Source organism: Carcharodon carcharias, chromosome 2 (genome assembly GCF_017639515.1).
Source record: "Carcharodon carcharias isolate sCarCar2 chromosome 2, sCarCar2.pri, whole genome shotgun sequence".
NCBI lineage: Eukaryota > Metazoa > Chordata > Chondrichthyes > Lamniformes > Lamnidae > Carcharodon > Carcharodon carcharias.
In genome coordinates, this window is record NC_054468.1 from 113,799,436 (window position 1) to 113,824,669 (window position 25,234).

At 44.0% G+C, this 25,234-nt stretch overlaps 1 protein-coding gene across 4 annotated transcripts in view; it reads left to right on the forward strand.

Moving 5' to 3' along the window:
* Positions 1 to 25,234, forward strand: part of LOC121290931 (1-phosphatidylinositol 4,5-bisphosphate phosphodiesterase beta-1) — an 802,698-nt gene that overhangs the window by 200,084 nt on the left and 577,380 nt on the right. For all 4 annotated transcript variants that reach the window (XR_005945906.1, XR_005945910.1, XM_041211986.1 and 1 more), the window contains exon 3: positions 2,323 to 2,391. Coding sequence is in view for 2 of the 4 variants with exons in the window: in XM_041211986.1 (XP_041067920.1) it covers positions 2,323 to 2,391 (69 nt within the window). In the remaining 2 variants the exon portion in view is untranslated. The remainder of the gene's footprint in view (positions 1 to 2,322; positions 2,392 to 25,234) is intronic.

The window sequence follows — 25,234 nt, forward strand, 5'->3', positions numbered from 1 at the left end:
GCAATAGGGCAATGAACTTGGACCTAAGCAGTGCCCTGTGACCCTTGTGATGAACACAGCTTGCTGCCAGCATGCTTACGTTTTTGGCTCAAGGCAATGCCTTGGGTGTTGACAGATTCACAACTGAAAATCTCGTGCATGGGATTTTCCCAGAGTTAACCACAGCAAGCACTGTGTCAGTAATGTGCTTCGAAACTGGCATTACTGAGACTCAAATCCGTTTGCCCATCGCCCCTGTCCTCGTTGACCTACTTTGCCTCCCAGCCCAACAAGCTCTCAAATTTAAAGTGCTCCTCTGCACTTCAACTCTCTCTGCCTCACCATTTCCTATCTGTGTAAACGCCTCCAAGTACTTTGCATTCCTCCAAATCTTATTCATCTCTGATTCCCTTGACTCCACGGTTGGCGGTCAAGCTTTCAGCTGCCTGGGGCTCAAGCTCTGGAATTCACTGCCCACACCTCTCCACTTCTCTATCCCTCTCCTCCTTTAGGACGGTCCTTAAAATCTACCTCTTTGAGCACTTCTTTGAGGTGATTTTCGTCACCTCTCCGAATATTTCTTAATGTGGCTGGTGTCTCAGATATTGTCCGATTATGACCTTGTGAGAACCTTGGCATGTTTTCCTATGTGTACAGGCACTTTATAAATGCAAATTGTTTTTGCCCAGTCTACCACCCACCCCTCCTCTTCCTTAATAGGCGTGCACACTGCTAACTTTTGCTTTAATTCTGTGACAAAACTGTCAGCTGCTGTGAAAGTGGATGTCGAGCTATCCTGAAACATTTAAGTCCAAATCACTGTGAAAGCATTCTAATGTGTCTGTGCCCACTTGACATTCTCTCTATATAAAAATATTTTTAGAGGCACACTTACTCTGGATGAGTTATTTTTAAGACTCAATGGAGCTTTCTTACTATAGTGAACCTTGACAGTTACATTTATGGTACGTGAGTAAATGAAAAAATTACATGAAATTCAAAATTTAGGTAAAAGGAAGTCACTGAAGAAGAAGCTGAACAATTAGAAAAACAAAATTATATAGAACATTTAATTTTTAAAAGATGTGTCCATGGGATGTCAGCATCTCTGGCTAGGCCAGCATTTATTGCCCATCCCTGATTCCCCTTGAGAATGTGGTGGTGAGCCACCTTCTTGAACCACTGTAGCCATGTGGTGTAGGTACACCCACAGTGCTGTTAGGGAGGGAGCTCCAAGATTTTGACCCAGCGACAGCGAAGGAACAGCGATATAGTCCCAAGCCAGGATGGTGAGTGGCTTGGAGGGGATCTTGCAGGTGGTGGTGTTCCCATTCATCTGCTGCCCTTGTCCTTCTAGGTTGCAGAAGCTGTGGGTTTAGAAAGTACTGTCAAAGGAGCCTTGGTGAATTGTTGGAGTGCATCCTTAGATGGTACACACTGCTGTCTTGGTGCACTTGTGTTGGATGGGGTGTCGATCAAACAGGCTGCTTTGACCTGAATGGTGTCAAGGTTCTCAAGTGTTTTTGGAGTTGCTCCCTTCCAAGCAAGTGGGGAGTATTCCACCACACTCCTGACTTGTGTCTTATCGATGGTAGACAGGCTTTGGGGAGGCAGGAGGTGGAGTTGCTTGCTGCAGAATTCCCAGCTTCTGACCTGCTGTTTTAGGCACAATGTTTATATGGCTGGTCCAGTTCAGTTCCTGGTCAATGGTAACCCCCAGGATGTTGAAGGTGAATGGGCCATGGTTAGATGTTTTCTTGTTGGAGATGATCCTAGACCAGCAGATATCAGTCTGAACCTGAAGGTTGCCCGGGTCTTGCTGCATGCAGGCAGGACCTGTTTCAGTATCTGAGGAGTATTGTGGAAGATAGAGTTCATCCCAAAAGATTAATGTAGTGGGGCTATTAATGTGACAACTGTCTGGCTCACTGATAGTCAAAGAGTGGGGAAGTTTAGGTATATTTTTGTGTTGACTTATGTTAGTTGCGGTTGGATGCAGTACTTAAAAAAGTGAGATAATACATGCCTTCTCTGATCACATGATAAAAGATAAATAATGTAGAAATAAGCAGTACGCGATTTCAATCCTTTGGGATTCTGTGAAAGTGTGCAGATTATAAAGTAAAATTACACATTTACATAACGTACTTTTCACTGTGCTGAATGAGATTCGATATTTGTGATAAACTTTCTGGATTGAAGATTTATACATATCATGCCTTGGCTTGTCAAGATGACTTGCGCTGTGTGCTGTGGATCTATGTAATGAGTACATTATGCATGACTTTGCTCAGCTGCTTTGTTCACTATCTCCTATTTTCTTCTGTGCCATTTTGCCCACAGGAGACTGACCTGCTGGAAATCAGCCATGTCAAGGATGCTCGGACTGGAAAGTATGCAAGAAATCCCAAGGTAGGCCGTGTGCACGAATGCACTGAGAGACTGTACTCACCTCCTTCAAGAACTCCCGCAGAAATGCAAAGCAGTTTGTGCCCAGTGTTGGCTCCAATCATTTGATATTTTAAAAAATACACAATTGACAAACTTGAGGTGCTTTGTCTCCATCTCCTCTGAGTGACTATACAGTGCATTGTATGTATATTTTGTATCTCAGAGCTATGCAGAGATGACTAGTTTCTATAGTGTGTAACAGTTTTTACTTACAGTGCTTTAAAATGTCTACTCCATGCTTTAGTTCTAGTCTAGCTTCCGACCTTTTCTACAGTTTGTTTACTTTTCTTGGCATCCACACCCAGGTTTAACCAATCAAGCACAATGAGTGCCAACAGTAAACAGACTCACATAATTAAACACAAAACAATTGAACACGAGCCATTGAATTAAATTGCTGAGGAGACGGTGATTAGTAATCAGGGGCAGGTTTGCAAAAATGGTCTCTTGTGATTCTTGTTGTGATAATGGTTCAGCATCATATGTCTATAAATTGTTGATCTATCATTACCTGCCACTGTAGCCCTTAACAGGATTGGCACAATGTCAAGAGATAAATGTTGTGATGTGCATCAGCCCTGACAGCTGCCGCAGCAGAACATTAGACTCTGAAAGGGTTATGACTTCAAATCACAGTCTGACTTTACTAAGTGACTACACCTACCACCCACCTACCAATTCTTAGCTCAAGTAACCAAAGCATCGGTGTGGCAACTGAATTTTTTCCCCTTATTTGGGGGAGGGGAATGATTAAAAAAAGATCAGAGGTAAGCAGATCCTAGTGCAATTCTGTTGGTTGGCCATAGAAATCCCCTATTGATGCTTAGAAAATGTTTCCCTGACAGGGAGATCTAGGACACAGGGTCACAGACTCAATAAGGGGGTCGGCCATTAGGAACTGAGACGCGGAGAATTGTGAATCTTCCGGAATTCTCTATTTCAGGTGGCTGTGGATGCTGTCATTGAGTATATTCAAGACAAAAGTTCTGGGTACTAAAGGTGCAGTTGAGATAGAAGATCAGCCATGATCTTATTGAATAGTGGAGCAGGTTTGATGGGCCAAATGGCCAAACCCTCCTATCTTTTTATGTCTTTACTGTCAAGAATCCGTCCCAACATAAACATGAGCTTGTAATTCATCAGACATCCTCCCTGATGGATGTATCAATTTCCTGTTTTGCTCTAGCACACTTTGCTCTGTATCAGGTAAATGACACTGATCTAGAAGATCTCCCATATGTGTGCCCAATTTTTTTTCATCCTCTTCCCAACTTCCTCAGTTCAGATTCTTTGGCCCATCGACTTCATGGTTCCCTGGCGGAGCACAAGCTGCTGCTGGGTGGAACTGGTTCTCCTGAACTTGCGTGACACCCCAGCGACAAAAAAATATAAGCACTGAAACCAGAAAGCAAAGTGATATTGGTCCATTTGTTCCTTTGGTAACAGATTGAGCTGCACATGACAGAACAAGGTGCACAGGTGAAGCATTTGATTTCTGAATTTAACATGATTTTAATGGCCTGTTCAGCAGGACAGAATGTCACAGTGCTGCAGTTTGCTCTTTAGCTGCTCAGATTGTAGGACTCACAATTTCATTAACAACTTATTGATTTCCCGCTGTTGCTTTTTCAAAGCATGTGATTTTTTGGAAAAGCAACAAGAATACACAATATTTTTTCCCCTGTTTCTCTGGTACCATGCACCTTGTGCTTTAAAGCAATCAATTTCCTATCTTATCAATTAGATAACATTCCATTTCAAAGCACATTGAAAACTCCCAATGTTCTGGCTCTGGCTGTGGGAAAATGAAACTCAAAAGTCTCGATCCTTTAGATACAGTAAATGTTTTATCTAGAGGTGGCTCTGTGATGGGACATTGTCAAAAGACCTGTCAGAGTAACATTGGCAGTATAACAAAATACCAAACTGTATTGGGGCCAAGAGCTGCACTGCAAAGCAAATTGTGCAGTTATGGTTTTCACTGCAATAAATCCTAATTCATATCATCCCAACTGATGATCGATTTTGTGCTTTAATTATGTTGCTCAGTCAGGAAATATAAATATGTCAGAGGCAAAATTGACATAGCCTTTGTTGGAAAGTTGATGAAACACAGCTACCTCTTTATAAACGCGGCCTGGTGACTGTATGTCTGATTTATCTCAGACTGTAACTCACCACGCCTCTCCAAACCTCTCGGCTCAGCTCATTGCAGCCCACGTCCGCGTTTTGCCTCTCTTCCCACTTACTGCCATAGCCCATTCAAAGTATTTTCCTATCAGCGGATCTCATCCGGAAGCCATAGCCACCCCTGCGAGCTTTCTCCTGAATCAGAGATCAGAATTCTGTCTTCAAGCCCCATCAACACCCCACAACTGGCCTTGCCCAAACCTGGAGAATGAGTATTGTTGTGCCTCAGCAATGCAAGCTGACAGATCCTCCAGCCATATCGATCACTACCACGAGACTTGGAATGTTCAATCAACAAAATTCTGAATGCTAGCAAATCTACGACTAGATCATGGGTGGTAATAAGAATATAAAGACATAAGAAATACGAGCAGGAGTAGACCACACAGCCCATCAAGGCTGCCCCCCCATTCTATGCCATCATGGTTGATCTTGGGCTTCAATTCCGTTTTCCTTCCTGCTCCCCCTATCCCTTAATTCCTTGAGACTAAAACTCTGTCCATCCTGGCCTTAAATGTATACAACAATGGAGCGCCCAAAACCCTCTGGGGTAGTGAATTCCAAAAATTCACAACCCTTTGAGTGCTAAATGATCGGCCCCTTATCCTTAGACTGTGCGCCCATGTTTTAGATTCCCTGACCATTGGAAACCATCTCTCAGCATCCACATTATCCTTCAGAATCTTGTAGGTTTCAATGAGATCACCTCTCATTCTTCTAAACTCCAGAGAATACAAGCCTCTCATCATAGGACAACCCCCCTCGACCTAGAGGCCAATTTAATGAACCTTTGCTTCGTATGAGGAGCAATTGTTTTGACTGGGCCTGTATTCACTGGAGTTTAGAAGAATGGGAGGGAATCTGATTAAAACGTATAAAATTCTAACAGGGCTAGGCAGACTAGATGCAGGGAGGATGTTTTCCCCTGGTTGGGGAATCTAGAACCAGGGGCCACAGTCTCAGGATATGGGGCAGGCCATGTGGAACTGAGATGAGGAAAAATTTCTTCAACCTGTGGAATTCTCTACCATAGAAGGCTGTGGAGGCCAGCTCACTGAGTATATTCAAGAAAGAAATTGATAGATTTTTAGATATTAGGGGCATTAGGGAATATGGAGAAAAAGTGGGAATATGAAGTTGAGGTAGAGGATCAGCCATGATCATATTGAATGGCGGAGCAGGCTCGAAGGGCCGAATGGCCTACTCCTGCTTCTGCTCCTAGTTTCTATGTATTTATGTACCACCTCAATGGCACTGTAAGTATATCCTTTCTTAAATGTGGAGACCAAAATTGCATACAATATTCTAGATGTAGTCTGACCAAAACCCTGTAAAGCAAAATGTACTTATTCTTCTATCCCAACCCCCTTGCAATAATCTGCCTTCCTAATTGCTTGCTGTACCTGTATGCTAACTTTGTGTTCCTTGTACAAGTGCACCCAAGGCTCTTTGAGCATTAACGCTTACAAGTTTCTCATCTTTTAAAATATATTCTACTATTTTTATTCTTATGAGTAAAGTGAATAACTTCATACTTCCCTATGTTATTCTCTATCTGCTGTTCTGTTGCCCACTCGCTTAACCTATCTAAGTCTCTTTCCAGCCTCTGTGTTCTCCCCACAGCTTACCTTTTCACTGAGTTGGTATCATCAGTGGACTTAGATGAAGAGACAGAGAGGAATGTAACTAAGTCACTGATATAGATTGTAAATAGCTGATCCTTGTGGCACTCCACTATTCACTGCCTGTCAACTTGAAAAAGCCCCGTTTATGCCCACTCTCTGTTTTCTATCTGTTAACCAATCATCTGTCCATGCTAAGATATTACCCCCAACTCCATGAGCCCTTATTTTGCATATTAACCTTTTATTTGGCACCTTATTGAATGTCTTTTGGAAATCCAGGTATACTACATCTACTTGTTCCCCTTTATGTACCCTACTTGTTACATCCTCAAAAAAAACTCGTATAAGTTTGTCAAACAGGATTCCCCTTAAACTATGTTGACTTGTTCTAGTCATACAATGACTCCAACATTTCCCCAGAAGCTGATGTTAGGCTAACTGGCCTGTATTTCACTGCTTTCTCTCACACTGCTTTTCAAGAAAAGAGGGAAACATTTGCCAACTTCCAATCTAATGGGATTGTTCCTGAATCTAAGGGATTTTGGAAAATCATAGCTAGCACACCCACTACCTCTACAGCTGCCTCTTTTAGAACCCCAGGGCTAGGCCAGCAGATACTGGGGATTTGCCAGATTTTAATCTCTTAATTTTCTCCAATACTTTATCTCTGCTGATATTAATTTCCCAATTTCCTCACTTTTTAGCCCCTAGGTTAATGTCTATTTCTGATGTGGAACTCGTATTTTCTGCTATAATGTAAGCTGGACAGATGATCTCAAACCATAACTCATTCTTTATTTTTATTTTCCCTCTCATTATCTCTCTCTTTCTCTTTTGCTCACTCTCTCTTTGCCTTATTTATCCTCTCTGGCCCAAGGCGCTCTCCTCTATACTTCCCCTCTGGCCACTAATACAAAAATAAAATGCTGCATATGCTGAGAATCTGAAATAAAAACGGAAAATACAGGAAACACTCAGCGTCTACGGAGAGAGAAACAGACATAATGTTTCACGTCAAAGATCGAACACCTCCTGACCCTCTTTGGCCAGAAGTTTTGGCTCATGGGGCAGGTGCACACTCGATCCGGATGAGCGTAAAAATCCCATGATGACGTTGGGTGAGCGTCCTGATGTCATCGCGCACTCGTGCGATATTTCGGTCGGCGGGCGCGCACAGGAGTCGGCAGCGCGTCCATTGACAATTAAAAGGCCTATTAAGGCCATTAAAGTAATTATTAAGTTAAATTTTTTACGAAATAAAAAGGCCAGGTGGCCTTTGGATTTTTTAGGAAACCTCATCCAAGGGCAGGTTGAGGTTTCCAACAGCAAATAAAAATAAAGTAAAAATGTTTAAATGTCATTCATAACATGTCCCTGTTCATGTGACAGAGTCACATTAGGGGACCTGTTTTTTAACATTTCAAAATTCTTTATTTTTAATTTTTAAAATCTTCATCTGTGCCTCGGCGAACATTTCCGGCACGCACCAGTGCTGCACATGTGCGAGCTTGCGCACTCTCCCTTCTCCCCCGCCTCCCACCGCAGGCAGCACTGTTGCATGCTGGGCAGGCCTTAATTGGCCCGCCAGCGCTAAACCGCGGGCGGGTCCCAATCACGGGCAACGGTCAGCTTCCCGACCGCTCCCGCTCACCCCTGCTGAGCCCGCCCTACAAGAGCAAAATTCCGCCCTTTGACTCTCTTTCTCGCTCTTACTGCCTCTTTTACTCTTGCTGTTTTTCTCTCTCTCACTCCCTCGTTTTCTGTCTGCCTGTTTTTTCTCTCACTTTGCCTCACCTGGCTCTCTCCAACAAGTTTTGACAACTGAATTCAGCCTATAGCAGTGTGGTGACTGCTCATAACCTTTAGCCTAGCTTTGATTCTTTTTGATGTGACAAAACCAGCAATGCCACTCACAGTCCAATGCAAAAAAAAATGGTGTGTATACCTCCTAGTACACTTGCACAGCAGTTGTTTATTACTATGCCCAGTGCAAGACATACAATGCATGGGTGGCAGTGCAGACCCTTCCACTGCTTTTATCTCTCATTATACAGTTGAAGATTCAGTACTGTTCACATAATTGACAGCTCTGTGTTCATATTAGTCAGTGCCCTAAGAATGTGAGATCATTAATGCAAACTGATTTCAGAATGTTTTGAAGGAGTTTGTATTCATTGGTTGGGTCTGTTTTCTGCTACTACCATTTAATCTTCAGTTTCTTGGTGTTCGGTTTTTGAGGTGATGTCATTTGTTTGTATCGAAATGCCAGAACTTCTGCAGTAAAACAGAAATAAAATAATCTGGGTCTCCCTCTTGGCTCTGCCAGTTTATCCCAGTGAGTAGCTGAGACAGCGGCTCCGAGGTCTAGACCCTGCTTTGCCTTCAGTCAGCTCATTTCTGCTGGTGCGAGTGAAAAACCCCGGTTTAAATTTAGCCCTGTTTTGCTCCTAAACGCCAACTAGCAACCCATACTCGACAGAGTTCTGTTGAAGAGTCATACGGACTCGAAACGTTAACTGTATTCCTCTCCGCAGATGCTCTCAGACCTGCTGGGTTTTTCCAGATATTTTTGTTTTTGTTTTGGATTTCCAGCTTCCGCAGTTTTTTGCTTCTATTTTTGCTTTAACCTGTGTGCATGCTGATTGCAGACAGAATTGGAGTCCCTTCCGTGCTCTTAGTGCTTGAATCGCTTGCCAATGTTCACCATCAGTGGACGAGCCTCAATAACAACCGGTTGATTGAGGTACCAAAGTGTGATGAGGACCTGTGATGGTAGCTTTGAAGGGAGGGGGGGTGGGTGAAGGGATGTGGAAGAAATTTGTAAAGACAAAAAATGGGATAACCTTGATAATATTACATCTTAATAATGAATGGAGAATTAAACTTTGCTGGGTGAGCATTTGGACATTAATGAATTGCTAAATATATGAGGGGGTGGAGGGGGTATCATATGGCACAGCGTAACGTCCCTACCTCTGTGCCAGAAACTCTGGGTTCAAATCCCTCTTCGGGACTTGATGGCTGTGGAAGGTGTGATCATAACGTGGCCAAACGGGCTGATTATCAGCCTGTAAATCCCTTCAATACGCCTGATGGCAAACAGTAAGGGTGGGAGAGTTTCCTGGTCGGTCATTCTGCAGAAACCAGTGGAAAACCACTGCAGTACTTTGCCAAGCATAATCAAGGACCAATCCAATGGCTGTTCATGGTCTCCAAACCCCTCTTAGGGTTTGGTACCTGAAGAAGGAAGTACACTATGCCAGCAGTAGCTATAGACGAAGAAGGTCTTGGGGTTAATAACAGTCAATGAGCTTGCTGGGTAACACATAGAGATTGGCTATCGCAGCAGAAGATTGTTGGAGAGTGTCCAGCAACTCTCCCTTGGTGCCTTCAGGAGGCAGAGGGTGAAAAAGTGAGTTTGAAAAAAAACATTTACAACTCGCGACCCTCTAGAACAGGCTTGTCCAAACCCCAGCCAGTGGGCCACAATCCAGCCCCCAAAGCCTCTGGATCTGGCCCATGGACTCACTGTTCAGACTATGGGTAAGTTGAAGGAAAGATCTGCAGGAGAGAATCAGTCTCTGATTGGATGAGTGGTGAGAAGATGAGTGGCTACTCCTTTGTTTTTAGAGTGCCGCTGCCCCTCAGCATCCTGTGCAGGCGCCAGGTGAAGGAGAACTGGACCAAGGTGGTAGAGTGAGTGGGAGACCACAAGGAAAAGCAGAATGCAAGGGAAGCAAGCAAGGGCTGGAGGTCGGGGTAGGCCCAGGAGAAGCTGGAGGTCAGGTAGGCCAAGGAGCGGGCAGAAGTCAGGCAGACCGAGGAGCGGGTGGAGGTCAGGCAGATCGAGGAGCGGGCGGAGGCCAGGCAGGCTGAGGAGCGGGCAGGGGTCAGGCAGGCCGAGGAGCGGGCAGAGGCCAGGCAGGCTGAGGAGCGGGCAGGGGTCAGGCAGGCCGAGGAGCGGGCAGAGGCCAGGCAGGCCAAGGAGCGGGCAGAGGTCAGGCAGGCTGAGGAGCGGGCAGAGGCCAGGCAGGCCGAGGAGCGGGCAGGGGTCAGGCAGGCCGAGGAGCGGGCAGAGGCCAGGCAGGCCAAGGAGCGGGCAGAGGTCAGGCAGGCCGAGGAGCGGGCAGGGGTCAGGCAGGCCGAGGAGCGGGTAGGGGTCAGGCAGGCCGAGGAGCGGGCAGAGGTCAGGTAGGCCGAGGAGCGGGCAGAGGTCCGGTAGGCCAAGGAGCAGGCAGAGGTCAGGTAGGCCGAGGAGCGGGCGGGGGTCAGGCAGGTCGAGGAGCGGGCGGGGGTCAGGCAGGTCGAGGAGCGGGCGGAGGCCAGGCAGGTCGAGGAGCGGGCGGGGGTCAGGCAGGAGCGGGCGGGGGCGAGGCAGGCCGAAGAGTGGGTGGGGGTCAGGTAGGTCGAGGAGCGGGTGGGGGTCAGGTAGGCCCGCCAAATGAGAAGAGTGCCCGGTCGCCACCTCCTGATCAATTCCTCCTGAAGTAGTCTCCAAACTTGGTGGAGAGTGAGCCTGTGTGTTTGTGTGGGTGAGAGACAGTCTGTGAGTGAACGGGGCTGTGAATGTGAGTCTATGGGCAGAATCTTTAGGTTGGTGGGCGGGGGCGCGATTGGTGGGCCTGGGGTTGGCCAGGGAATGGATGGATGATCATGATCGGCCTCCAACCGCGACTTGCACTGGCTGGGCCAATTACCGGGCAGCCAGCATGAAACATGCGGTGAGAAACTCAGCGCTGCCGGGATGGAGGCAGGAGGAGCGCGAGTGCAGACAGCAACCCGGCCACGGGCCAGCGCTGACAGAACAGCTCCCTGAAGGCGGAGAGCTGAAGACCTGAAAAATCCACAAGAAAGTTTATGAAAAGCAGAAAAAAATATTCAAGCAACACAATCAGACACCTGAAAATATATACGGTGAAAATGCTGTCCGCCGATTTTTCTTTTTATTTTGTTTCACCCCAACCTGGGATGAGGGTTGATGAAAAGTGTAAAGGCCGCCTGGTCAATTCACCTGCCCGCTTACCGTAAGGGCCACGGAAAATTAAAGACAGTTGCGCCATTAATGACCTTAATTGGCCTCTTAATTGTCAGTCGCTTCCGACTTTTGCACGCGCCTGTCAGCTGAGATGTCACACGAGCGCAGGATGACACTGGAACGCTCGTGCAACATCATCTCAGCGCCCCCTCTGATCAGCGTAAAATTCTGCCCTATGCGTATGAAAGAGTCTGTGTGCAAGAGAGAGAAACGTGTGAAAGCGTGTGTGTCTGAGAGAAATTTTGTGTGCCTGAGTGCGAGAGTGTGTGTGTGTGTGAGAGAGAAAGAGAGCGCCGGAAACACAGACCATGCCTTCCTCGTCCTCCCTTCCAAACGCAGGTCGGGAGAGGGGGGGAACCCCCAGGCTGAAAGGCAACCTGCTTCTGACCCTCGCTTTCGTATGAACTCCGCTGAGGCCAGCACAGAGCGTGTGCCACCAGAGGCGAAGGCAAGGTCAATTTTAGTTAAACCCAACTCCTTAGCTCAGCCCTGGCCCCCCACCCTTTCCTTTGTGACCCTGGGGACGAGCCTATCTCTCCAGCTCTGCCTCTTAAGTAAAAACACAAAAAAAGGTTTTATTGATGAACTCGGCTGTTGGCACATTTTAATGGGCCTTTTTATTAATTACTCTTTCTTGAAGTATATTGCTTTGAAATTGATATTTTTCAAATTCATGTGTCATGTTGTATGAAACCGAGTTTAATCAAAACGTGATCATCGGCCCATTGAGTGATGTGCCCCCCACCCCACACCTGATAAGGTTGGACAAGCCTATTGTACAACTTCAAACAAGGAAAACCATGATTTGGTTTCCCCCTCTCCTTTAGTTTTAAAGCCTTTTTTTAAAAAAGCATCAGTCTTTCCTGGAAATCTTTTTAAGAAGCCCCCTTTCTGCGGCACTATGTTAGGTAAATAACGACATAAGTTTGTACCGCGCTCTGCCATTGCAAGGCAGAATTAGCACAACATTGCTTTGGAGTTGCTGATGTCATAATCCCTTGTTGGCATTATTTCCTCTTCACAATGAGAAAGTGTCACTTTCAACATGCTGCCTTTGTGTACACGTTCATTACATTCAATGTCACGCGTTCAAGTTTGTTGTTTAGTCAGCTCCTGGGGAATTTGCTGTATGTTTTGCAATACATCTTCATAAACCAGGAATATAATTGAACGCTGACAGCATCTCATTTTGCACTTCTGCAGTCAAGTGATTTTGTAGCTCAGCAAGGTGAAAACTCTCGGCTCGATTCTGCTTTGCTTTTAAAGTGGAGAAGAAATAATTTTGTTTCTGCTGATGTTTCCTGTTTTCCTGGCAAAATAAGTTCCATCTTGTCTATGTGAATGCACATGGCTATTGATTTGTACCTTAAATTGTAATGCGTGTTTTGTGCATACGTGCTTTATAATCTAAGAGGGCAAAAATAGGAAGCAAAGCGTTCTAAGGGAAAGGGGGTCTGAATGTTGCAAGGTAGGAGCTACATTAACTAAATATTTATTGAGTCTGAAGAGCATAATTAAAGTTCGCTTTTTAAAGAAGAAGAACTGTAAGGGCTACACGGAAATATCCATTTGTGGCCTGTATTGTTAGGTTTTTCCAGTATTCCTGTATTCCTGAAGCGCACAAGCCGTGATGACTCAAGAACCCTTTGCTCCCAAGGATTGTCTGAGAATAGGCAATTGGTAAAAGGTTCCAGCTAGAGTGAAGGACTCCAGCGATCATTGGCTGTTGTGTTTAAGAGGTTTCATTTAACTACTGATAAAGATGGGAGTTAATTTTTAATGGGCATATCTGTATAGAATTAGTGGGCAGGTAAAGCTCCATCTAGCCTGCCCCACATGATAATGGCCGGGCCAGCACTGACTGAACACTTTGGCACCACTTACAGGTGACTGGCAGACAAAGCAGAGGTGACATGAGGAAAACCTTCCCTGTGCAGCGAGAGGTTAGGATCTGCAAATGCACTGCCGGAGAGTGTGGTGGAGGCAGATTCAATTACGGCTTTCAAAATGGAATTGGATAACTACCTAAAAAGACAAAATTTACAGGGCTACAGGCAAAAGGTGGGGGAGTGGGATTAGTTAAGTTGCTCTTACAGAGAGCCAGTAAGGAGACGATGGGCCGAATGGCAGCCTCCTGTGCTGTGACCATTCCATGATGCTTTTCTCTCTTTTACCTCACCACCTCTCAACCATGTATTCTTCTGGGTGAGGCAAAAAAAGCAGAGAAAAAAAATTAGTGCACGCTTTTTATTTCATTAATTATAAATGTTTAAATTATTACTTCCATTTATATTTCAAGAATGGATGAAGTCTTTTGACTCAACATTTGCATCCACATGAATCAGCAGCCCTCCCTAGTGGCCACCTCAATGTGTGTGTCTTGAAGGTGAACAGCAGCAGGCAATTTGGTCAAGTGGGTATCGCACGGCGTTCTGATTCTTGTCCTCATTTGATGGTCACACGTGGACCCTCCATGGGAACTGGTTGTGCTTGGTTCAGTACCACAGTGAGGACTGCATTTTCTAACCGAGCCACAATGGAGTGCCTAGGCTTGACTATCCACCAAGTAGTCAACCAGAAGCATGTCCTTGAACCTGTAAATGCCGATGCACCCTGCGCTCCAAATACAAATACGTCATCAATACAAACAACTCTTGGGAATGCAAGGACAGCCCTTTCTGAAAATGAATAGATTTGACTCTCCTTGTTGAATTTGTTAATTAGTAGCATGGTTAATGGCTTGAACAAATGGCTGCTTGTTAAAACCTCCTCCGAGCACTCCTGGTGCCACACTTACAAGCTTCACTGAGGGAACGTACAGCAGGAAACCGTGTCTAAGCCTTTCATTTCAAAAATATGAGATGATGAACTGACTTGGGGCAGAATCAGTGGCCCATCAACGACTACATCTTGTATAAAGTCTGTGTGCAGGGTGGAGATTAAGCAATCTGTAAAATGAAAAATGATAAAGTTCGACTTTGTAGCAAGTTTCTATTATTTTAGTCCTGCCTGCAGATTTATTGCTCAGAGGCAGAGGCCGATTTTTAGCATTTAAAGAAAAATAGCGCGTTAAGTACAGCATTTACAGATTTCCTTGACTGGTTAAATTGTAAACCATAATTAAGACCCATCACTGGAATCTTGTACGACCTAAGGCAGTAACAAATCTTCTGAGCTTCCAGACTTAATTTATTTCTTGTTTTCAGAAGCAGAACTGCTGGGGTTTAGGGCTGCTCTTCAATGAATTTCTATCTGTGATTTCCATTCCCTGTGCGGTTGTTAATATCTCCTTTGCTGACTACTATTTATAATTCTCGTCATCTGCTGACCCCGATTTTGATTTCCTTACTACCTGCTCTGAAGCTTTTCATTGAGGTTCGGTTCTGAAAGTTGAACGCTAAAGGAATGAGCTTGCTTCCTGCCTCTGTAGAGGTGCTCGAAGATGCTCTGTTCCAAGGTATTTAATAAAGAAAGCAAGTTCTTGCATTTGTATTGCACCTTTTGTGACCTCCTAAACCCTACATGCCTCTTGCAGGTTTGCCTCGAAAAGGTTCGGTCAGCCATCTCACAAGAGATTTAACTCATTCTGTCGCACACATGATTACAAAGACACTCTGTAATATTTTCAGAGCCCACAGAGGTACCATAATGATCCATGGAGAAGGTTACCAGAAAGAGAGAAAAAGTCCAAAGATGTTCCTGAAATCTTCCTCCAATCTACCCATTAACATGTACTGAGTTTAAGATTCAAACTCACACCTAATTTTTTTATAATTAGGCTTTTAAGATGCCATAGACTGAGGACATAATGAAAAGCCTCTCCATGTGATTCATATCCCACTGATAGGATATGAATTCTATTCTGTTGCATATTATGAGCCCATTATATTATAGACACAAGGTATTGAGCAGCTTGGTACAAAATGAACGACATATCAAACAAAGTAAGTGCTTAATGATGATGTAGCGTGCTATCACTTCAGTGAAAGTACTGCTCTACAGGGGCAACCTATTCTCACCCTCCCTGTGATGTTCCCCTACTGACCTTGGAAGGTTTCTTATTGTTTAGCTTTCCTGCTGCTGTTAACCTCATTAAATTCTGAAAGATGAGATAACCTGCTTTGGCAGGCAACTTCTGTGCATCTTGGATCAGAATAAGATATGCAGGAGGGTAATTCCAGCCGACACATGGGAACATCACCACCTGGAGGTTCCCCTCCGAGCCCCACACCACGTGCTGACTTGGAAATATATCGGCTGTCCCTTCACTGTCGCTGGGTCAAAATCCTGGAACTCCCTTCCTAACAGCACTGGGGGGCATACCTACACCACATGGACTGCAGCGGTTCAAGAAGGCGGCTCAACATCACCTTCTCAGAGGTAATTAGGGATGGGCAATAAGCATTGACCGAACCAGCGACACCCACAACCACATGAATGAAAAAAAAAGATGGTGGTGAATCCTGCCTTCCACCCTAGCACAGATCATTCTCACCCGCCATCTCCCAACAGCCAGCCTCTTTTCCCTGTTTCTGTTCTTGCTTAAGATCTGTTAAATCTCTCTCACCTTCCAGTTCTGACTAAAGGTCATCGATCTGAAATGTTAACTCGGTTTCCCTCTCCACAGATGCTGAGAGTCTCCAGCAGTTTTTTTTCCAATTTCCTGTATTTTGTTTTGGCTTAGGTCGATGAAGCTGTTGTAGTTGTAATCATGTCTGAACCCCAGAGTTCATTTAACCTAATGTGCTCTTTGCCCTCTCCCCTCCACACAAATTTTTTGTTCCCTCTTTATACTGGTGGGTTCCTGTGACATGAAAAGAAATCCAACAGTGTAAGTTCAAAACTTTAATGTTATTGCTATTTTTAAAATGGAATTTTCTGCTGAACCGAAGAAGATGGCTGCTACAAGTCACATGAGCACTGAACTGGCCCTTCGTTCTGGGAGCTACCACCAGGAGCTATAGGAACAAAATAATTCTTCACTCAACCTGTGGAGTCTCACACTTCACTGTACAGACCCTTTGTAATCAATGAAAGCAGAGTGCAAACAAACTGGCTCCCCAACTGGAACTATCACAAAAGAGAGAGATCAAACTCGTTATTATGGAAGAGATGCCAATAAACACCTCATCTCTCTCCTAAGGAGGAACACAGTCTATTCCAATGGAGTTCCGGCCAGAAGCCCAGAAACTGAATGTTTAGCTGCAATTAACCATTAATGCGGCATGTCACGTCACCCAAGCCTCTGGCCTTTTTGGGCAGTTTTAACATTACATCTTTAACCTCACAAGCAGTCTGCTGTTTAACAACCAACTGGTGAACCACCAAGAAGCAGACCGCCAGGCAAGACAACAGCCTGCACCTCGAAGCCTGTCTCTGCAGGAAGATTTGCTACCATCACCTGCAGAACCGACCCAGGCTCTGAGTACCTATTTCATTTTGCAGTATCAGCACCAACTGTAAAGCAAATTCTACAGCTCCAGTCTTCAGCCAGCTGAACTCGAAATCCTACATGAAAGAATTCCTAATTGGACTCGGACTCTAGACTCTGGAAATCATGTGACCTAATATTTATTTCTGCAGTTCTTATACTGTTACTATCCAAAGGTGCAAGTTTCTATCCCCCACTTTAGTGTGTGTGTGTGTGTGTGTGTGTGTGTGTGTGTGTGTGTGTGTGTGTGTGTGTGTGTGTGTGTGTGTGTGTGTGTAACTGAGAGAGTGAGTGTGTGTTAGCAGTGGAGTAAGGGGTTGTGAACATTCCTCCCCTGGGTTTTCAATGTAAAATAAATTAATCTTCTGAGTTAATCATAACTCGAGTTTGCTGCTGGTTATTAGTAAATTGGATCACACAAGCCGAATACTGTAAAAATAATTCAAAACACCTTCTGCTTATGGTGAGAAGAACAATACCCTGAGAAGATTTAGCATTCTCCTGAGAAGTTGTGCAAGGTGACTTCTTCCTGAGACTCTGCCAATGGCAGCTGCAGGTCTCAGGGTAAGGGTTTGGACATAAGGGGAAATTTCTTCACCTGGGGCTGTTAATCTTTGGAATTCTCTCTCTCAGGAAGCTGTGGATGCTCAGTCATTGAATATATTCAAGACTGAGATTAACAGATGTTTCAACACTAATGGAATCAAGGTGTATGGGAATAGAGTGGGAAAGTGGAGTTGATGTAAAAGTTCAGCCATGATTTCATTGTGATGGAGCAGGCTTGAGGGGCTGAATGGCCTACTCCTGCTTCTATTTCACTTTTGTGTGTCAGCTGTGGCTTCACAGGTAGCACTTCTGCCTCCAAAACAGAAGATTGTGGGTTCAAGTCCCACTCCAGGACATAGACACAAAGATCAAGATTGTCACTCCACTGCAGTATTGTCGGAGGTGCTGTCTTTTAGATGAGACTTTGAACTGAGGCTGTGTCTGCCTTTGCAGATGGATGTAAAAGACCCCAAGCTGCTACCTCAAAGAAGAGTAGAGGGTGTTCTCCCTGGTGTCCTGGTCAATATTTACCCCTCAATTAAGACCCCAAAAAATAACTGATTATCTGGCCATTATCAAATTGCTGTTTATGGGAATTTGCTATGTGCAATTTGGCTGCTGCGTTTCCTACATTGCAGTAATGACTACACTTCAAAAGTACTTAATTGGCTATAAAGCACTATAGGACATCCGGTGGTCATGAGAATTGCTATATAAATGTGATTCTTCCTTATGTTTTTAAGCCTCCCTGAAACAGGCTGATAGGAGATGTGCGAGATGGCTGCAGGATGATTCTTTGCTCTGGCTGTCTCCTTCCACACATCCTTGTCCTCAAGCAAAACTGCAAACTATGAACCCACTTTGCAGGAAGTCACCCGCAGACAGACATCACAGCTCTCCGTGAGGCCAGACTCCTGTATTGCCATGACCAACTACTGCTCTCGGTTTGATATTGTTCTCTTGTTCATTCTCTTGAACAAAAACAATAAAGGACGCAGTCAATCAAAATATACCGATCACTTGCTTTGGAAAGGCTTTTGATGCGTATTTTTGAAATAGACAGTTTAAATTGAATGCAATTCAGATTGCAGTATTCTACTTCCTTCTGATTTTCATAACAGATGTAGACATTTGAAAGATAAAACAATTGGCATTTCAGTTACTTAGCAACAAAAATGATGAAGAAATTTGTTTTCCTACATTAATACATTAAGCTTGACCTTCAAGGTTCTCAATATACAATTTTGATTTGAAAATGACTCTAAATTGCATTAATCACTTGTAATAAGTATAATTTTAATGATACTTTACACTATTTCCTTCCACTGGCTGTTGCAGTTTAGACAATTTACACTGTCATTTCTGTGGAAATGTGGCTGCACTAATGTAAGTAGCATTATCTTGTATAATTATAGAGTATCTCAGGGTATAAAAACTGCAGACCATAAATATGAGATGAGCAGAGCTATTAATCCATTACAAATGCATTATATTGCAGCCAGTGCTAGAGTTAAGATAATGAGAATTGTCCTGCAGTTTCAGAGAAAAAGCAGCGTTAATGTCAGAAACATTGTTTACGAGGAGATAATCAACAGCCTTCATGTTGTATTCAGGGCATTGACTTGTGGCATGTAAATGGTGACTAAATGCATTTACTCTTCCATTAGCGTAGGATTGGTTTTTTATATTGTAGTATTTAATGGGCAACGTCATGAAGTACATGCATTTTAGCTGTGACTTAGTTGGTAGCAGTCTCTTGCCCGTGAGTTAGAAGGTTGTGGGTTCAAGTCCCACTCCAGGACTTGAGCACAATAATTAAGGCTGACCCTTCAGTGCAGTACTAGGGGAGTGCTGCGTTGTCAGAGGTGCCATCTTTTGGATGGGGGATGGTAAACCCCTCAGGTTGACATTAAGGATCCCATGTGTTTCAAAGAAGAGCAGAGGAGTCAGCCCGGGTGTCCTGACCAGTATCCCTCGCTCAGTATCATGAAAAGAGAGAGATTACCTGGTCATTATCACATTGCTGCTCATGGGGATTTTCTGTGCGTAAGTTGGCTGCTGTGTCTCCTGCATTACATCAGTGAGCATGCTCAAAAAGTGCTCCAATAACCATAAAGCACTTTGGGATACCTGATGATCATGAAAGACCCAATTAATTGGATTTTCTGTCCGCAACACTACCGGGCCTCATCGTGGGCGGGATGGAAAAATTTTGGAGAATTATTAAATGTCGACGACTCTCCAAATTTTCCCATCCTTCCCACAATAATGTCTGCCATTGGCGGGGCCAGAAGATCCTGGCCTATATAAACACCTGCCTTTTTTTTACCCTTTTTATTTAACAAACACAGCAAGAAAATTTCCTAGGTCACTTTAAAATGATAAAACCTATGATAGTGTTGTTACTGGTTGTCTTTTTATTAAATAGAGCTCAAAGGTTTTTGTTGTTTTACACTAGCATGGGAAATGCCTCCAGTTTTGTCTTGGTTTCCATTTGCCCAATGCCAAAAGAGTACTCATGGCTGCCAGTCAGAATCAGGGGGAAATAAACCATTCAGTCAATGGGCAACATGTTTTTTTAAATTTAACACATCTGCTTTTGGGTAGTAGGTGGCCATTTAATAAGGTACCACATCAAATGTGGAAAATAAAAGCTCATGGTGTAGAGGGTAACATAGTGACATGGAAAGAAGATTGGCTAGCTAACAGGAAACAGAGAGTAGGCATAAATGGGTACTTTTCAGGTTGGCAAGATGCAATGAATGGTGTGCCACAGGGATCAGTGCTGGGGCCTCAACTGGCAAATGGAATACAATGTGGCAACATGCAAAATTGTCCATTTTGGCAGGAAGAATAAAAGATGGGTATGTTATCAAAATGATGAGAGATTGCAGAGTTCTGAGATGCTGAGGGACCTGGGTGTCATAGTGCATGACTCACAAAAGGCTAGTATGCAGGTATAGCAAGTCATTAGGAAAGCTAATAGAATGTTATCATTTATTGCGAGGAGAATTGAATACAAAAGTAGGGAGGCTATGTGTCAGTCCTACAGAGCACTAGTGAGACCACATCTGGAGTACTGTGTACAGTATTGGTCACCTTATTTAAGGAAGGGTGTAAATCCACAGGAAGCAGTTCTGAGAAGGTTTACCAGACTAATACCTGGAATGGGCAGGCTGCCTAATGAGCAAAGGTTGGACAGGCTAGGCTTGTATCCACTGGAGTTTAGAAGAGTAAGAGGCGACTTGATTGAAACATATAAGATTCTGAGGAGTCTTGACAGAGTGAATGTGGAGAGGATGTTTCCTCTTGTGGAAGAATCTAGAACTAGGGGTCATTGTTTGAAAACAAGGGGTCGCACATTCAAAACGGAAATGAGGCAAAATTCTTGCACTCAGATGGTCATGAATCTTTGGAACTCTCTTCCTGAAAAGGTGGTGGAAGCAGAGTCTTTGAATATTTTTAAGGCAGAGGTGGATAGATTCTTGGTTAGCAAGGGGGTGATAGGTTATCGGGGGTAGGCGGGATGTAGATTTGAGGTTATTCACGGATCAGCCATGATCTTATTAATTGGCGGAGCAGGCTGAAGAGGCCAAATGGCCTACTCCTGCCCCTTGTTCATATGTTCGTACACATTTTTGGGACCTATTTGAGGGGATAGAATTTCCATTTTGGAGGCAATTCCCACTTCTGGCACGATATACGCCAAAATTCACGCCCTATTTGAAAAGCGTTTTAACTTATAATCTTTTCTTTCATGCGATATGGGTATCACTAGCATTTGTTGCCCACCCCAATAACCACCGCGCACCCCCCCCCCCTCCCTCCCCCCCCCCGTCCTCAATTTCCCTTGAACTGAGTGTCTTGCTAGGCCATTTCTGGAAGCAGGTAGGAGGCAGCTGTCTTACTGTGGATCTAGAGTCACATGTAGGACAGACCAAGCAAAAATAGCAGACTCCCTTCCCTGAAGGAACCAGATGGGTTTTTACAACAATCGATTATCGCACTATTACTGAGGTAAGCTTTCAATTCCAGGTTTTATTAATGTAATTTAAATTCCACGAGCTCTGGAATTGAATGGCTGCCTGGATTAAATCCTGCCCCAGATTTTTAATTGCTGAGATTCACGTAACGATGTAAAGCTATTATTTTTCTCAGTTATCGTTGGGTAGGGTAGTTTGTTTCTTAGTAACTTAAAACAAAAAAACCCACAATTAGAGTGTTTAAATCACACCTTTTAGTGCCCTTGTGTCCAAAAGAATCAATTTAATTTTTAAAGCCTCCGAGGGCCTGCAAATGAGCACAATTAGTGGAAACTTCCAATGGTGAATAACTCACCTGGGAATGTGGCCAGTGTTGTGGGTGGGGCCTGGTTCCAGGGCAGGTTTTAAAACTAGTGCAAAACTCGAGTTGCACCAATTGCAAATTGTACTTAAATTGTACCTCTTTTTTTTGCACTGGTTACGATGTTTGCGGTTGAATTGTGCCAAAAAAAGACGATCGAGCGGCAACTTCAGCCCCAAAATTGTAGAGCTTAGACTGACAGCTGAATGCCACGTCTAAGTCTTCCTAAATGTAATATAGGTGTTAAAGGGTTCCTCCTCAACCAATCTTTCAGTGGATTCTGTTCCAGCTAATGCTATAATACTCACTCTATTACCTGTCCCACCCAAGATCACAATTTCCCTTTTCCAGCTAGTTTAATCCTAATTAGTTTCATTGTGTAACGTTCAAAACCCAAACAAATACTGCTTAATCCCAGTGAAACTGTATCCATGCTAATTGTTAATGGATTGCCTTCCTTTATCTATTGTCAGTGTTGTCATTTAATGCTGCGATTGCCCCCCTTCATTGTATTGGGCCACTCATGCAGCTCCCTGGGAATATTCTGACTGGAGTTGCTGTGGCTGAAGACTGCAATAATTTCAACCTGCCTTATTAATTTTGATCCGCACTACATTTAAAAATTGGAGGAGAAAGAAATTGAAAGGTGTGCAGTTTTATCATGCCATTGAAGTCAATGAAGTGTGGGTGGAGATTACGAATAGCAAGGCTCAGAAAATGCTGGTAGGAGTAGTTTATAGGCCCCCTGAACAGTAGCTATGCCTTTGGTCAGAGCATTGAACAATAAATTATTGGAGCTTGTAACATGTGGGCAATGTAGTAGTTATGGCAGACTTTAATCTTCATATAGACTGGATCAGTCAAATTGGCAGAGGTGGTGTGGAAGCTGAGCTTTAGAATGTTCCCTGGAGCAATATGTTGTGGAACCAACTAGGAATAAAGCTGTTTGACACCTAGTACTGTGCAATGAGGCAGCATTAATTAGTAATGTAGTGGTAAAAGATTCGCTGGGAAAGAGTGTTCATAACAAAATTGAGTTCCACATTAAGTTTGAAAACGACATGCTATACAAAGCCAATTATGTAGGTGTGAGGGGAGAGCTGGCTAAAATTGATTGGATAAAGGGATTAAAAGGTTTGGCAGTAGATAAACAATGGGAACCATTTAACGAAACAATTCAAGATGTTCGGATCATCCAAACTGCTGGAAAGCAATATAAAAGCAAAAAACTGCGGATGCTGGAAATCCAAAACAAAAACAAAAATATCTGGAAAAACTCAGCAGGTCTGACAACGTCTGCGGAGAGGAACACAGTTCCGTATGACTCTTCAACAGAACAGTTCTGCTGGAAATCAGCAGTTGATGTAATGTTAGTTTGTGCATGGGGCTGAGGTCAAGGTAAAAAGTTACAAGAGTCGCTTGAGAAAAGGGATCGCAAGGCTGTCTGCTTGAAGGGGACACAGGACTATAATCAGTCCCTTTCAGGTTTCTTAAAGAGCTTTTTGTCTTTGAGAATTTCTGGCTTGCCACATCATTAGCAAGGGTCAATTGCAAAATTGAAAGAATGATAATTGGGGACATTGACGGCAGAGCTGGGTGACACTTGCCTTTTTCTGTGCCTTTTTAACATGCAAGAATTTCTCATTTCAAGATGCAAATTCCAGATGACGATGCCCCCATTTAAATAACTCCAACTGAAAATGAGTGAAGCGAGCAGCAAACCTTCACTTCTGAGAAATCAGAAGCAGTAACAATGGGCGCTCTGATTGATAAGTAAGTCAGTTGTCATTAGAAACTGCAGGGGGACATTAGTTTAGAATCAAATCTCCTGGTGAGAGAGGGATTTGAAGTAAAAAAAAACGCCAACTGCTCCTTCCTTCTGATGAACCTGCAAATTAACTGTCACTCATAACTTTTAAGGAGGTTGCGAAAGGAAAAATGGAAATCGATTTTCTTTTCGTTTATTGCTTTTTCTTGGGAATGGAAAGTTGGAGGCAAGCCCGAGGAACTTGCATTTATATAGCTCCTTTCACGACCACAGCATGTCCCTGTGGACTTCACGGCCAATGCGGTGCTTTTGAAGTGTGGATACTTTTGCAATGAAGGAAAAGCGGCAGCCAATTTGTGCACAGCAAGATCCCATAAACAGCAGGGACCAGATCACCTGCTTTTCGTGATGTTATTAAGGGATGAATGTTGGCCAGGACACCGGGAGGGGGGATAAAATCTCCCTGGCGCTTCTTCGAAATGGCTCCAAGGGACCTTTTCCCATCCGATTTAAGAGAACAGACAGGCGACTGTTCAACCACTCCCAATGAAAGGTGGCATCTCAGAAAATATATTCCAGCGAACCTCCTTAAGCTCAACAAAATCACTCAATGTTGCACTGCAGGGGGAGTCAGCCTAGGTTTTGTTAAGTTTAGGAATATTTGGGGAACGTGTGTAGTGGATAAGGCTAGCGTTGGATTTAATCCTGTTAGCATTTCAAAACTATAACTTCACTGTGCCTGAGTAAATAATTAAAAACAGAGCTTGTGATCCTTCTGTATATACCTTCACCATGTACTAACTACTCTGCAGATTAATCCAAATTAGGTTCAAGAATTTTGGAGTCAACTTCAGGTTGGAGTACAAAGGTGACAGCAGAAGGATCAGTAAATATTTTAAAAAATGCATTACTGGCATAAAAAATCATTTCAAGATTGTTTCTCATGTAGAGCCTGACATTTATTTTCAGAAAATTGTGATCAGCTACGATTTTGCGAACTGAAAACGTTCAGGGGGGTGATTGCGAAGCCTGCAGTTCTGAAAGTCAGATTTGTTTTAGACCCATGAGGCATCATTTGTAAGCCGGATTTGGCATCCTTTTCTGACCATCAAAAAGTACATTCTGAGAAATGCTCCCAATAACGGGAGAAATTGTTAGCCTCACAGGGTACAAAATGGTGCCAGTGATATGATCAACACTTGGTAATGCGATTGTGGGCACAAACACACTAAGTAGACGGGGTTGCGATTAAATTTCTAAAATTCCTCCTTACACACGTACATACATATGAATTAGGAGTACCTCCAGCCTGCTCTGCCATTGAATAATGCTCTGCCATGGTTGATCTCCTCTCCACATTCCTGCCTACCCCCGATAACCTTTCTATGCATGTATGTATGAATTAGTTGCTTAAAAGCCACTTCTATTTGACCAAGCTTTAGATTACCTGCCTCCTCGCGTGGCTGTTCATCAACGTTTTAGTTTGTTTGATGAAACTCTCTATGAAGCATTTTGGGATGTTTCAATACTGTTAAAGCTGCTGCAACAATGCAAGTTGTGGTTGTTGGTAATGGTCTCAAAACGGAGCCCGTAGACTTACTGCCCTGTCAGTGGAGACAATCTCTGCTACTTGGGCAGCAACTTATGTCACTGGGTGGATCAGGCACCTGCCTATTTCAAGTGTTAGGCCAGGATTTTCCAGCCCTAGTCACGGGTGGGACCCGCCGCGGGCAAGGCGATGCCCCAGACAGAAGCCCATTGACTTGCAGCGGGACCGGAAGACCCCGGCGGCAGGCGGGTGCAGAAAATCCCATCGGAAGTTCCCATTTAGATATGCAAATTAGGGGCTAATTACAATGAACACG